This window comes from Urocampus carinirostris, chromosome 19 (assembly GCF_059441175.1).
Source record: "Urocampus carinirostris isolate Australia breed hairy pipefish chromosome 19, RoL_Ucar_1.0, whole genome shotgun sequence".
Taxonomy (NCBI): domain Eukaryota; kingdom Metazoa; phylum Chordata; class Actinopteri; order Syngnathiformes; family Syngnathidae; genus Urocampus; species Urocampus carinirostris.
In genome coordinates, this window is record NC_142367.1 from 21879390 (window position 1) to 21894139 (window position 14750).

General features: G+C 43.5%; 1 protein-coding gene across 1 annotated transcript in view; it reads right to left on the bottom strand.

The window, feature by feature from the left end:
* Positions 1-259: 259 nt before the first annotated feature.
* The window catches only part of LOC148347717 (SH3 and multiple ankyrin repeat domains protein 1-like), an 82132-nt gene continuing 67641 nt past the window's right edge, over positions 260-14750 (bottom strand). The window contains exons 18-26 of the mRNA XM_088324199.1: positions 13788-13923; positions 13548-13628; positions 10063-10071; positions 9855-9881; positions 9708-9764; positions 9514-9635; positions 8969-9077; positions 5565-8583; positions 260-2870 (exon numbers count right to left, since the gene is read on the bottom strand). Coding sequence (XP_088180325.1) covers positions 1976-2870; positions 5565-8583; positions 8969-9077; positions 9514-9635; positions 9708-9764; positions 9855-9881; positions 10063-10071; positions 13548-13628; positions 13788-13923 — 4455 coding nt within the window. The 3' untranslated portion in view covers positions 260-1975. The remainder of the gene's footprint in view (positions 2871-5564; positions 8584-8968; positions 9078-9513; positions 9636-9707; positions 9765-9854; positions 9882-10062; positions 10072-13547; positions 13629-13787; positions 13924-14750) is intronic.

Below are 14750 nucleotides of genomic sequence, written 5' to 3' on the forward strand. Positions count from 1 at the left end.
CTCATACATTACTTGGACTGTGGGCCGAATGTTTTTTTTGCATTGCGTGCCTGTTTTTATTTTTGACCGACGCGGTGTTTATAAGGCTACATGCTAACATTTAGCTGAAAACAAGCTATTTTGCCCGCTACAATAAGTAATTTGGACTCAACAGCAACAATCATAAACGTTTCATTTCTCTTACCTGATAAGAAGTGTGCCCTGCAAACCCGAGCGTTCTTGACGAGTGCCTCGGACCAATCTTTTCGCTTTAATGCATTTAACCACAACTCTCTTCTTTTTCTTTGATCAGAAGACTTCGGTGGGATCCTGTAAAATTTCAATTTACCATCACTAAGGTTTTTTTTCAGATTCTGGCACCCAAAGACACAACATGACAACAACTACCAGCTACGACAGCTTTGTTTTCCTCTGTTTTCTGACCAGCGCAAGTATTATTTTGCCGCCAGGCTAAGCCTTGCCCACTGGTTACGTCACAATGTTTACAAATAAATAAAAGGGTCTATTAGTAACATCTATTTTATGACACTTTGGAAATTACAGTCTTTTTCTATAAATACATTTTGAGTTCTTACATGTTGGAACTAAATTTTAATTTTAAAAATGTTACGAAAGAAATTCTGATTTGTTTTTCCAGCGATTCCTTTAGATTATTTAAAACGATTATTGCCAATTAATGCCTTTGTACTGTATGTAGTGATATGCTTTCTATTGGAGATAGCTGAAGACCAATACAAGGTATTGGTATCAGGTGATAACAGACCACGTAAGAGAACTTAATGTGTCTCACTGACAGTTGCCAATAAAGTTTTTTTTTTTTTTAATATGTGCTTGATGTACAAAATATGTCTTAAACCCAATTGGGAAAAAAGTAAATCATCAAAACGTTTTGTTCTTTAATTTTATTACTATAAACAGGGTTGGGTAGGGTTACTTCAACTTGATTACTTTCATTTACTTTTGGATTACTCCAATACCAAATATGCTAATAAAAGACAAAAGAAACTAAATATGAATAAAATTACTAAATTTTGTGCAGGCTTGGGGAGTAACGGAACACATGGAACGGCAAAAATGATGTCGGCAAGCTGTTTGGATTTATTTTCATTTGGTTTCTGTCGCATTTTATGTTCGTTTTGCCAGAGATCAAAGAGATCAAAGCCAGGAGAGAAAGCATACCACGTGTTGTGAGTCATCATTTGATTCATATTTAGTTTATTTTGTCTTTTATTAGCATATTTGGTATTGGAGTAATCCAAAAGTAATTGAAAGTAATCCAGTTAAAGTAACCCTACCCAACCCTGACTATAAAGTATCTATTGTATCAATGTTTGATATCAGTGAGCTCTGAGGTGGTATTATGAAAGTCTGTATTGATAAAAAAAAATGGTATCGACCATTATGTATCTGTAAACTTAGCAGTAAAAGTAATTAAAATTTTTCCAGCTGGTATAAACCACAAAACAGTCAGAGAACATACAGAATAAATTTCAAAAATATACTACCTGATTCAATGCCAGCTCATTTAACATGGATATTTGATGTCTGTGGCTATCAATGGCACCAAATGAGTTAAATGGGCAGAAGAATATTACTCATACCTTTTGCGATAAACAGGGGTTCACTGTACACCATCTCAGCACCGCGTTGGTAACCCGGAGTCAGTTACAGTAAAACCATAACACGCCTGACAAAATGTGTTGAAGTCCACTGCTATCTCTCCCATCTTCTGTTAGTGTTCCTTTGCCAAGTCATGCGTTCCTCACACATTTTTTGCCATCTCTCACTCACCCCGACACTCTCAATCTGTGTCTCTGGGGAAAATAGTGCCACGCAAAGGCAAATCAACGGAGAAGGGTCGAGTGAATCGTAACGGGTGATAACTTGAAATGAAATTGTAGAGAGGGGGGCAAGTTTTCCTGAAGAACGCTCTCCTTCATTGGTGATTTATGACGCAGCTGCTTTAAATGTTCGATTACCTGTCACTGAGTTTCTTCAGCGCCCTCTCGATGTTCATCCGATGCCCCACCCGTGTCACACCCAAGTCCAAGAAATCGTCCTTGGTAAGCGAAGGCAAGTGAGATCCGTCGATTTCGTTATCGATAAACCGCTCTATGTGTTCGGTCAAGTTCAGGTAAGCCAACCAGTCGGCCACGTCGTACTTGGTCCAGTACGGTAGCGGCTTGAGAGAGAAGGGTTTGGTCGGCGGTGGAGGGGGAAGGTGAGTGAAGTTGAGGCAGGAGGGGCTTTGGGGAGGTTGCAACGGGGATGAGGTTCCAGAGAGATAATGCGTAGGGGAGAGAGCATGGGAGACCAGCAATGGGTTGGAACTGGGACCGCTGGCTGGGGAAAAAAGAGGCGGCGTTGAAGCCATGTAGGTGTCGCCTAGAGGGAGGCCGGGAGACGGCGGATCCAGGGGTCCTGGGAATTCAAAGGGGTTGCTATAGACCGGAGTGCTAGGAAGGATGGGGAGCGAGGACGGTCGCGGAGGGGTAGGGTTGGGTTGTTCGCTGTTATAAATAAGAGGACTGGGGGCTCGGCGCCGAGAAAGGGCAGATCGCATTTCCTTCGTGGGACTACACTGAAAATCAAAAGTTTGCCGGCGCATCTTGGACCGGTGCTTGGGCGACGTCGGGTATGGGCAGTAGGTCGGCGAGTGGGGAGGGTGTGAGTGAACAGGGGAGGTGGGCATTTGAGGAGAGGGCGAACGGGGCCAGCCGTGGGGTCCCTGCGGTGAAGGGGATACAGAGGGAGCGGCCGACAGGTTCGGCGGGAGTCCTTGATGCGGTTGAGGTGACGAGGCGGGCAAGGGAGAGGCGGCGCGGCCGGTAGGGGGGCTGTGGAACGCATCTGTGAAATCTGCCGAATACCTGGAAAGACAAAAAGTGAAATGTCAAGAAATTCTGTGATTTACGACTGGAGATGTTCTGTGAATGCCAACCTGAGGTCACTTTAAGGCAGACATTATCAGCTAAAGAGACTTTTGGATCTTTAGGCCTTCTAAAAATGCCAAATTCTTACTAAAACACAGTACCATAAATTCCGGACTATAAGCCGCTACTTTTTTCCCTAACTTTCAACCCTGCGGCTTATTCAGTGATGCGGCCAATTTATGTAACTTTTCTAACGGCCGCTAGCGGCGCTCGAGTGTTCCTACCATTAACTGCCCTGTCAAAGCTATATTATAATTATTAAAGCTTTGAAAACTCCCTCAATGTACCGTCTTTCTTTGTAAATATGTGCAACCCATGTATAGTATGTATTTGCAACTGTATATTTTTGTAATGTATTTATTTGTATTTATTTTAGACACTTTTTCTGATATGTTTTGCACGGGTGAACGAAAAATGAGGGGCGGAACAAACGCGGGGTGCCGAGTTTAAGTGGGGACCGCTAAAGGTGAGGGACAGAAAAGGAAAGAAGAGGGGGTAAAAAGTTGGTTAAAGAAAAAGGAGTTGCGTGAGTAAATGTGTTCATCTGATGTATTTTTCCCACCCTTACCTTTGGAAATATACACTTTTTTCCTTGGATTACTTTCAACGGGACCCGGACTCTGCAGGTCTGCATCAAACCTTAAGTGCCGGTATCATTTTCCGTTCATTTTGCCGGCTGTGATTTTTGGACTGTGGACTTTAATGAAGGACATTTAGTTTCAATCGCGGGACTTGAAGTCGGGTTTGGGTTAATTTTGTGTTGTTGTTACTTGTTTAAATGTGGGCGCATGTGGCTTATATACAGGTGCGGCTTCTGTATGTACAAAATCGGTTTTCCTCTTAAAATGTGTTGGGTGCGGCTTATAATCAGGTGCGCTCTATAGTCCGGAATTTACGGTAATTGTGGCAATTTGCTCCATATAGCCTTTTATGAGAATTTCCAACCAGCGGGTCCCGGCATCCCAAGAAAATGTTTTAGGTTCATTTTGCTTGTACAACTACAGACGCTGCCCTACTTACGAAAGAGATTGGAAGTTGAATTTGTTCGTAAGTTGCTTCAGTGCTATATTTTGTATGTTTAAGGTTTATATTATTATGTTTAAGGCTTGTATTAGTAACCTGTACTGTTTTGTACTTAAAAATAAAAACAATAATTAAATAATATGCTCTATAAAGATAAATAAAGCAAAGTTTAACTTTCTTTTGGAAGATGGGCTTCAAGAGTTAGGCGACTCCGTGGTAGAAGGTGGCCGAAAAAGAGCGATTCAACCATTTTATCAACCGCATCAATCTTTCTTATTACACTTTCATTTAAAAAAATGGCTTGCCTCATCTTTACACTTTACACCAACCATATTGAAAGGTGATATTAAACAATAAAAACGTCAAAGTTCTTAGTTGTACGTTTACACACGAACTAGGAAGTACAACCCGGATTTCTTCTTTGGGGTGGATGCTGGGTGACCTCTTAAAGCGCCACGTGGCGGAAAAAGGCACTACAGTACTGTTTTCTACTCGGAAAAAGGTCCACACAATAAAAAAAATCTAAATTACAGCAATGTCCGGATATTTTTCGAAATCCCGAAAAAAATGTTTGCATTTACCGTTTTTCGTAAGTCGAAAGGTTGTACATAGGGAATAGCTATACGTGATAGCTATGCGATGGATGTTCATCAAGTGACGCTGGTTTGAAAAAAACGTATTTAGATGTCAAACAACTGGAACAAAACTGAAAAAAAACACTAAGATTTCAGAGATTTTTGCAGAAAATGTAAAGGTTTTGATTGAAAGTCTGGACTTCAAACGCATCATGAGTCTAGTGGATGCTTTGCTTCAGAGAGGCAGTAGTTTTCAAGAAATTATAGGTATAACGCTCTATAACAAGGGTCAAAACGTATGGTTAGCAAGCCTGGTGTGGCTCTTTTCATGAGTACATCTGGCTCGAAGAGAAAAAACACTTTAGAAACACATTTGGGCAGGGGGTGCAACACCATGTTTCTACCATTAGCGGCAGAAGTGCTGTAGCACTTTTCTACTTTTAAGGCCCATAAAAAGAAATGACATTAGTTCTTTTTTCCGTGTCTCTTAGCCATTGCATCAGAATACTCATGCGAGTGTGTGACGTCTGCTATTGACTATTTCCTGGATATTTTTCAAGCGTGTAGTCTGCGCTAGTCATGAAAGAATTAAGATTGTTTAACGATGAGCATGGGAACATTTAAAATGAATGACCACTTGATTTCCAAGGTAAGAACTGAACATATGTAAAGGTAAATACATCCGTGTACTTCTTGTTTGCAGTATTTGGTGACATTTTTTTGAAAGAACTCTGCTCGCAGCTTGTTTTGTAACTATAATACACGACAAAAATGCGGGGAAAAATGAACCTTACAGGCTCAAGTAATTGCAGGAGGGAGAAAACCTTTGAGGGATATTTGTTGTAAAGGGACACAGAATCTGGTATTATTTTATCATTTTTATTATTATTAGTTTACAATATCATCTAATATCCCACCAGACTAATGTGAGTGACTCAATAGGAGACAGTGTTGGGCCTTCATCTGCTTTGTATGGAAAGGTTGGCATCCAGATTCAAAACAAAGCGTAAAAATGAAATTGCAAAGAACCAACCTGTTCATGGTGGGTGATTTGGGGGTTTGGCTCCAGTCGTCCATGCTCCTCATGTTACTCATCTGGTGGAGCTTGGAGCTAAGCTCGTTAATGATGCTTGCCTTCACCCCTGAGAGAGGCGAGTGTAGCCTCCGCCCATCCAGAGCCACGCCAGCTCTCTGGAGCTGTTCGTGTTCCCCAACATGACCCCAAACCGTCGACCGAGCGGCCGCAGGCCGGTCCAAGCAGGCTGCCAAGGTAGCACTAAAGTTGTCTTCCATTTTGGGCCTTGTCTGCAATAAATTTCTTTCATCAGGTAAGGGTCCGTCTATCCTGATATTGTCCAGGATGTTCTGTCGATGCAGCTGTAAGGGAGCAGGATTGGTGCTGTTTTGCCTTCGTAGTGCAACGGGCAAGACCTTCCCTGCGCCCTCCCTATAATTCACCATCTTTGGATATGAAGGGTTTGCAGATTTGGTGTTCTGCACCTCAAAGGTCTGACCACCGAAGAAAGTTAAGGAAGTATCCTGAACAGTGCCCCCTTTTCGCGCCTCGCTGAAAGCTCCATCGCCACTGATTCCACCTCGCTCTCCCCTTAGCGCCGTAGATCCCAACATTTCAATATGATGGTCGCTACTACTGTGGCTGTCTGGCTCTTCGATTCCGGAATCCCCTACAGCGTCCTGCCATTCCCCACCCTTGTGGGCTTTGGCAGGGTGGTGAACGTGGTTGGCGGCTCGGGCCCCTGCAGAGTTCCCCTCCATTGTCGGGCCGTAGTTGGAGTCTTTCAAGACCGCCTGTGCCATGGTGGCGATCCTTCTATCGCGCTCAGCCAATGGGTCATTAAAACCACTGTAATACTGGTGGGGGAGGGACATGGGTTGGGGTCTGTGTAGGTTGCTGGCGGGCAAAGCGGGGGAAGGTAAAGATGGCGAGAGAGCTGACTGCGTCAGGGTAGCCACCTCGCTGTCGTACGAAGTCAGACTGGACGTTGCGGAGTCTCCGCCTTGTGACGAAGTGTGAGGAACACTCTGCGTTTTGGGACTCGGGAGAGGAGGCGGTGCTGGAGCAGAGGACCGCCGACTCTCGTGATATTCGTGATGTTGGTAGTCCTTCAGTCTTTCATTCTTGCCATTAGCAAACTGTAACGGGGGCGGCAAAGGGTCTGCAAAGACAAACTCCTCGTCGACATCGATCGATGGAGCCGGTGGAGGTAGGACCATCGTCCCCGCATTGTCCGCGTTTGTCTCAGATTTGGCATTGGGTGCTGTTGGGATGTAGCTAGTGTTAGCAGTGATTTCCATTTGCAGGAAAGATGGCCTGCGGGGGGCAGGCTCAGAAGGGGGCGGCGGTGGGTGTACAGAAGAAAGGGGTCTGCCGTCATGAACTTCTTTCTCTCTTTCCCTGTGGTTTGGAGGGTAACTTGAATATTGATTATTTTTGTCCTCTGAGAAACGGACTCTGAGGCCTTCTCGGTGCCCTGTGTCCTTGTCTCGCTCACTCTTCTCCCCTCCTGCCCCACCACGCAAGATCCTGGGTGACTGAGGCCGGCTCTGAGATGTGGGTGAGGTGGTAGTGGTAGGGGATGTCAAGTGTAGAGAAACTGGGGATGTGTAGGTCGATTGTGTCGGGGATGTGAAAAGAGAGGGTGCTGGGGTCTGGGTAGGAGTGGTAAACGCTCCCGCTGTGGACAGCTGTCGACCGAAGTGTCTCTCTTCTCGGCGGGTGCTGCGGTCGTCCTTTAAGGCCCTTTCCCTTGCGGCAAGCGCTAGCCCAAGCGGAGATGAAGGGTCTAGGACTTTCCCCGTGAGCGGGTGGATAAAAGTGGTCGCTGGCTGGGAGCCATACATTGACGGCGCCGACTTAGGTTGTCCGTCCTGGCTGAGGACGGGAGAAGAATACTCAGGCAGGCCAAAGGCTGGCGGCATGCTGCTGGAATAGTGGACATAATTGTCTCCTGAAAACATGCCCTCGTCAATGGACTTTGAGGGTCGCAGTCGTGGCATCGGCACGTCCATATGTGAGCACTGTAGTGGTTGAATCCTTGCGTTCAGAGCGTCCCCGCCTTCCCTGACTCCTCCTACCACTTCTCCATGAAAGTCCTCTTCAGAGGAGAGGAAGAAAGAAGCGCTTTTTCTTCTCATGTCACGGAAACGTTCCCGCTCTCTGCGTGCGTTTCCACCACCGAAGGCCGTATCGAAAGCTGAGGGATACTCGAAGTTCTCGAGGTTCTGCTTCAAAGGAATGGGTGGAGCAGCAGCTGATTGAGGTAAAAATGTGGATGTCGGCATGGAGGTAAGAGGTGATGGCAGAGTGGAGTTGGGGCTTTCCAGAGGTGGTTGAACAGAGGCGGGCTCCTCCGCATCCTGGGAGGTTTCTGCCTCCATGCTGCTACCCTGGCTGCTTCGACCACTGCTGCTGGTGGAAGGTGCTTTGATGATGATGGTGGGGATGGGAATAGAGGTCTTCTCTTTGTCTTTGGTTGCGCCACCTTTCCCACGATGCTGTCGAAGCCCATCCTCAACTTTTGATTGTTTTGTCAAAGCGCCACGACCTCCCCTACGGGCTGCAACCTTTCCGGTCCCACCACTTTGCTCCTTGGAGGTAACGTGTGAATGATGCGGCACATTTTGTTGGGGTTTCGGTTTAGCGCTCGTGGGTGGCGTGGCACTACTGAAGCCTCTTCGTAAGCCCCCCATCTTGCCTCCTCCCCGCCTGTGTGCCTCTTGCTCCCTGCCGCATAGCCCTTCTGACTGTCTGCGAAGCGTAGAGACTACAACCTGCTGGTTCATCCCGCCACCTCTTTCCCAGCCTGGTTGATTAGGGTGGCCTGGTTGTGACTGGGACTGAAAATGGGATTGAGGGACAGAAGGTATTGGCATGGCGGGCCCCCTCCCAGTATGAGGGCCGGCAGATAATGGCGGCTCCGGTGCTGATGTATTTGGAGGCGGGGGGATTTCTTCTGGGCCGGGCACTGATAAGCTTCTAGCTAACTTGATTGCTGGTGGGTGAAGGTACTGCCTCTCCTCTTCAGTTATACCTTAGTGAAACAAGACAAACAGAAATGAAAGTGGGTGTTAGTTGCATAATGTTAGTATGTAGAGAGAAAAATCTCTGTGGTGTGGGATAGATTAATTAATATCAATACTTCAATTAGTTATTAGTTAAGTAAATCAATTATGAACTCACAAAGGAGTGTAATCTGTGCTTTAAAACTGATTTAAAATAATGTGTTCTTTAAGAAATATTGCACAAGATGTATTATCTAAATAATACATTTTCTTTGAATAAATGTGTATTGGATGAGGTATATTGTTTAAAACGAATACATTCATTGTAGATTAACTGATTAAAAAAAATAATTCCCTAGTTACAAGACGTTTATTATTCCTCAAGAGGAATCCTGCTTTGACATTTGGTCTTACCAATGGATTTCTGACGCATCATGACTGCATGGTGGGCTGGTTGAAAGTGAGCTTGATTGTAGGTAAAACCCTGTCTGGGATTTACTGTCGATTGCAACTCGTAGGTTGGCTTCACGCGTGAATAAAAAGAAAAGTATACAAAGCTTTGAGGGCAAAGACTAATGACAAATTCATGAAATAAACCACAAAGCTAGGTCATTTTAATACATTTCAATACGACAAACATGCACTGTGTGGTGCACCAAGCAAGAGAGTCAAATGAATGGCCACAACCTGACTCAGACTCGAGCAAACGTGTGGGTGTCTCATTGTCTATTATTTTCAAGTACTGTGAGTGCAGAGGAGCATCCCCACAGCTCAAAGACACAGAAAGGTCGAATGATTAAATCTGTGCTGTTGCTCAGATCTGTGGAGAAACTCTCTTGGTCTCGAGTGGGAAAAAAATCCGCAGCTGAGGCTGACACGTCTAAGAATTAGGAGTACATCCAAAGTAAACCACGCAACATGCCAAGTTTAAGAATCAGAAGAGAACAGGCAGAAAATACCTCGTTGGAGATATTGGGAACAATACTCTTGCTCCGGTCCCTCTTGCCTCCGTGACCTCTTTGTCCCTGGTTGTCTGATGTAATAGTGTGTTGGGCTGCAGCCAAGATTTCATCCAGTTTATCTTAAAAAACAAGCAAATTAGTTTTTTCTGGATTCTCAAAGGTGTTAAAAACACTCAAAAAGTGTTTCTTACTCAGTGCCATCTGATAAACTGTCCTCTTCTTATCAGAACCTTGAGAGGAATCGGAGTCTCCAGGAAAAGAAAAAAAAAACTAGCATCAAACATCTCTTAATTAAGGCCTAGAGGCTGATCGAGTCGACGATAGAGCCTGATGTTCACCTGCTTTCTTTTTCCACGGAGAGGCAGCTGGAGCATGCATAATTGGGAAGTATAAATTAAGTGCGAATGCAACTGCCACATCGTTAGATTCATATGGCGATGAAGGGATGGAATACATACTCAGAAACACGATGGTGTGAATGCAGAGGAGGGGTGGTGATGGGGATGGGAATGAGAATGAGAGCACGCAATTTTGTGATCCTCCCACCTTTGTCCACTTTGCAGCAGCGCGTTGGGTTGAGGGGAGGAAAAAAGGAACAAAAAAACACACTGTAACAAAATGCTGTAATTTCTGCATTAAAAAATACAGTACTTCTACTGTGACTCAGTAAAATGTTGAACTAGTACCGTATTTTCCGCACTATAAGGCGCACCGGGTTATAGGGCGCACCCCCCAAAAATAGTTTTTGGTCCTATATTTTCCATACATAAGGCGCACCGGATTATAAGGCGCTACAATGGGAATGTGGACAAAACAGTCAGATAGTTATTACCCCCTTAACATTCCCAAAGCTTGCAAAGAAGCAAATACGTGTCGTAGACACGTGCGGATGCGGTGTCCGTACGATGTCACCGATCACTTAAACGCATCGTTCCAAATATCATTCGGAAGGTTAAAGTCTTGGGATTCAAGAAATGCCAACCATTTCTTGGTTTCCATTTTATTTTTTGCTGGCAACTGTGTGGACAGCAAAGTAAGAATTTTATTGTGCAGGGAAACGGGGTTCTTTACTGTGCATATGAAAAAAAAACACTTTGAATTGAATTTAGTTTAAAAATAGACTCATCTCATCACAGAAACATCAAGATCGTTCTAAAACAAGATACCGGGAAAATATAAAGCCGCATAGCTCACCTAAGCTCTCTTGCAGCCATCACGTTCAATAATGAAACGTAACCATGGTCTTCTTACAACTGTGAGTGTGGTAAATCCAGGAGGGTAAAATATTTACAAATACAGAATAGTAAAAAATGTTTTCTCTATGCCGTAGTGCAACCCAACGTGTGATTCACATTCATCTTTTTCGGCCAATTTCAGGCTTTGTTTCGCCCCTTTAGCCCATGCGAGCCTGTAAATGATAAAAAGGATCCGCCCCCTTTACCTCCGAATAACTTTAGCCATTAGTGACTAATTCGAATGATGATTGACACATTGGTTAGGAAATGAAACGCCGGTATATAAATCCCAGCATACACCGCGGACTACTTCGCCTTCGGGGGAAAATCTAGTCGGCGGCTGCTTGCCTTAGTTGCAAGACTTTGCGACTTAACATTGATCCATATATAAGGCGCACTGTATTATAAGGCGCATGGTCAGCTTTTGAAAAAAATAAAGGCTTTTAGGTGCGCCTTATAGTGCGGAAAATACGGTAATATGATATACAATAACTAACTGGATATAACATTATATTGCTAACTGATACAGTTGCATAATACAAAGACACTTCAATGCTTGACTAAATCATTGCTGCCTTGGGTGTTTCCCTAAGTAGAATGCCCAACACTTTCCAGCCATGTTTATCTATTTGGTTGATATTTATAGGGGCTACCTTGCCACAGAACTTAGCTAGAGACACTCGTTTAGGCCTAAAATACAACTGTGTAAATTTTCACAGAAATCAGTGCAGCCGTTATGGAGCCTATATGTCACATACAAACACACACACAAACACATGAATCAGGATTTCTAAAGTAGTAAAGATTTAGATTAGAGATAGATTAGATAGACTACATTACATTTAGATCTGGATTAGATGGATTGAAATCATTTTTTATTGCATATTAATCCTCAAAATCGGCCTAGAAAATCATTGGCTGCTCTCTGCCCAGTCTAGATGACATTCCTGGTTTGAGATACCGCAGTAGAGCCTACAACATTATAAAGGACCACCTCTTTTACCTGCTGCCCTCTGGTAGGCGCTACAAGTCCCTTAAAACAAGGCTCTGAGACAATTTCCTTCCCAGGGCCATCACCACCCTAAACAAGCGTACAAGACGGTAAAAAGGATAGATCTTGTCTATGTTTAGAAAACGAGTATTCATATTTTTCAACTTAATTATGAGTTATGTTGCTGCTAAATGGCATTGCACTATTTTCATTGAACTATTGTTCCGATGGAATTACACTTTAGGACAATCTCCAAGCACTACTGCGCGAATATTTTTGTCTACCGTATTTATTCGTGTATAACGTACACCCATCATTTTTTCGGTTAAAAGCCGTATAAAATTTTCTCAGCTTTCTCAGCTTAAACTAAGCATTGTCAGCAAAAAATGCATTTTAATTGTATGGTACTTTTCTATGAATTATGCTATGTTTTTGGTCATGTTTTGTACTCAGGCACCTGGGACAGCTGCGGGGGTCCTGAGAATGCGTGTGTGTGGAATGAATGAGACGGCAGAGAGAGATGTAAACAAAGCTAATGTGAACGGGTAAAAGAATAAAAAGTGAAAATCAATGCACTCCGGATGTCATCATTGTCCCCTGAGCTGTGCAACATAAATGGATACAAAATATACAGTAATTCTGCAAAGTACTCCTTATTCCTTACTAAATGTACCTGTAACATACCTGTCAACCTCCATGGCTCCATGCCCTTACAAAATGTTGTATTTTCCCTTACAAAATACAAAATAATCTTACACCATAATTTTTTTTCAAACGTGTTTATTTATGTAGTTTAACATGTTATATTGTACATGTGTTTCGTTATATCAAGTATATTGTTAATTAACATTTTGTTTTGAGATACTAAGTTGCTCGACATGAATGAGGTTTATTATAAAAAAAGTTCAAAAATGAAGTTACTTGGACGTTCACTGTAAAAGGAAAAAATACATGCAAATATAATTAAGTAGAATAATACATTTTCTTATTCAAATTATTCATTCGTTTTCTGCATTCAATTATTGTTGGTAATATGCTGATTAAAGGGATCACCACAAACCTGGCTTTTTTCATTTTCTCCTTTTATACTTCCTTTTTTCTTAACTTCTTTATACAACAATAATGATTCGTAATATAATGCATCAAAGCAATTGAGCCGTTTGAGAGCCGGCTCTCTTTAATGAGTTGAGCCGAAAAAGCCGGTTCTCCAAAAAGAGACGGACTTCCTTTCACGACACAACTGCCACTTGAAATCCGATGTTTTTTTAAGACCACATGTATTTCAAATTTACTCAATCAACCCTGCCTGTTGTTTTCAGATCAGAACGACTTACGGCGTTTTAATTCCGGTTCGGCCATTGCGACTTGATGATTTTATCCAAAGAAAATTCAAAACTATGTTGTGATGTAGGCCTACTGCTCTGCTTTCGCTCTGTTCACGTGTGATCGGAATGATGCATGATGGGAATTCCCCAGGCGGCAGACGCATGCGCACAGTAGCATCAAACCGCTCGCTTCATTTGCAACGAAAAAAACGATACAGAGATAGAGGCTACTGCGGCAAACTCGTTTGAGTTGATTGATTTGCCGTTTGGTGATAGTGGGTGTTTACCGGATGGAACCCATCATTGACGAATTTGCGTTTTTCCGTACAGATTTTCTTGTACGTCGTACACGTATTAAAATGCAAAATAAACGTACTTTGTACGGCAAAAACGTACAGGTTGACAGGTATGCTGTAATATACTTAAGTCTTTCTGTAACTGTCACAGAATACATGCAGTTAGTCCCCCAAGCCTGCTTACCCATGTCCTCCAGCTCCGACGTCATGGACTTGGAGCGCAGGGCGATGGCGGGAGGAGTCAGTCTTTTCGTTTGCTGCGGGGCTGCAAAGGGAAGCCAGCCAAACGCGGGCTGGATGTTTACTTTTCATGTACGCGACACACATTGAGTCATTGCTAGCATTCACTTTGCTCATGCCTCCATGTAAACACTCCATCGGCGTTATCGGCACATCGCTGACGCAAAGGGGGTTGGGTGCTAACCTTTCTTACGAGCGGTATCCTCAAGCTCGGGGTTCCTGGCGACCATGACCACTTTCACCATGAGACTGTTGCCGCCCTGTCGGATTGTGTTGACGACCTGCCGGTGTCCCACTTTTACCACATTTTGGCCGTTCACCTAAACAGACAAACATTTATTCATTTTCCAAACCACTAATCCGCATAAGGGCCAAGGGGAGACCTCCCAGCTGAGAATCGGACACCCTGGACTGATTCCCAGGGAACACATGGACCAGGGGTTGGGAACTTTTTTGACCCAAAGAGCCATAATAGCAAAATATTTTGATACTATTTGGAGAGAGCCATTCCATATATTTGAAAACAAATTTCAGCAAAACCTCCGAACCCGCTCTCCTGACAAAATCAAATTTTTCAGCGTATTTAATTTCACAGTGCTATGTTAGATGATTCAATGAAATTTATGAAATAAGAAGAATGCCAAAACCTGTATCCCATATGAACAAATATACCACTTGTCCCCCCCGGCAATTACTTAAGATCGTTAAGGCTCATTTTGACTTCCATTTTTTCATTAATAATGGTTTTAAAACGAGGTGCAAGCAGAGTTCTTTTTTAGTAATGTCACAAAATACTGCAAACGAGGATATTGACGTATTTACCTTCAGTGCAGACGGCGCTGGGAAGACAGAAGCGCGCCTTTTGCATAGCACCGCCCACCCCTACTGCTCACTCAATCAAATTGCTGTGTGCTTGGCTGATTTTTTGGCTAGTTAGTTTTTTGGTGTTTTTATCATTCGGTGTCTCAACAGTGAACCTAAATTGTTTAATGAGCATTCATACATATCATTTCTCAGCAACGTACAGCCAAAACGCGGCCTGTTGGTGTGACACCTTGACTGTAAACTAGTGGGAAGTATGCTCTTTATATACTGGACTGAACAAGTTCACTACTGTGCTACTGCAGCTATGCACGCAAAGACTTGA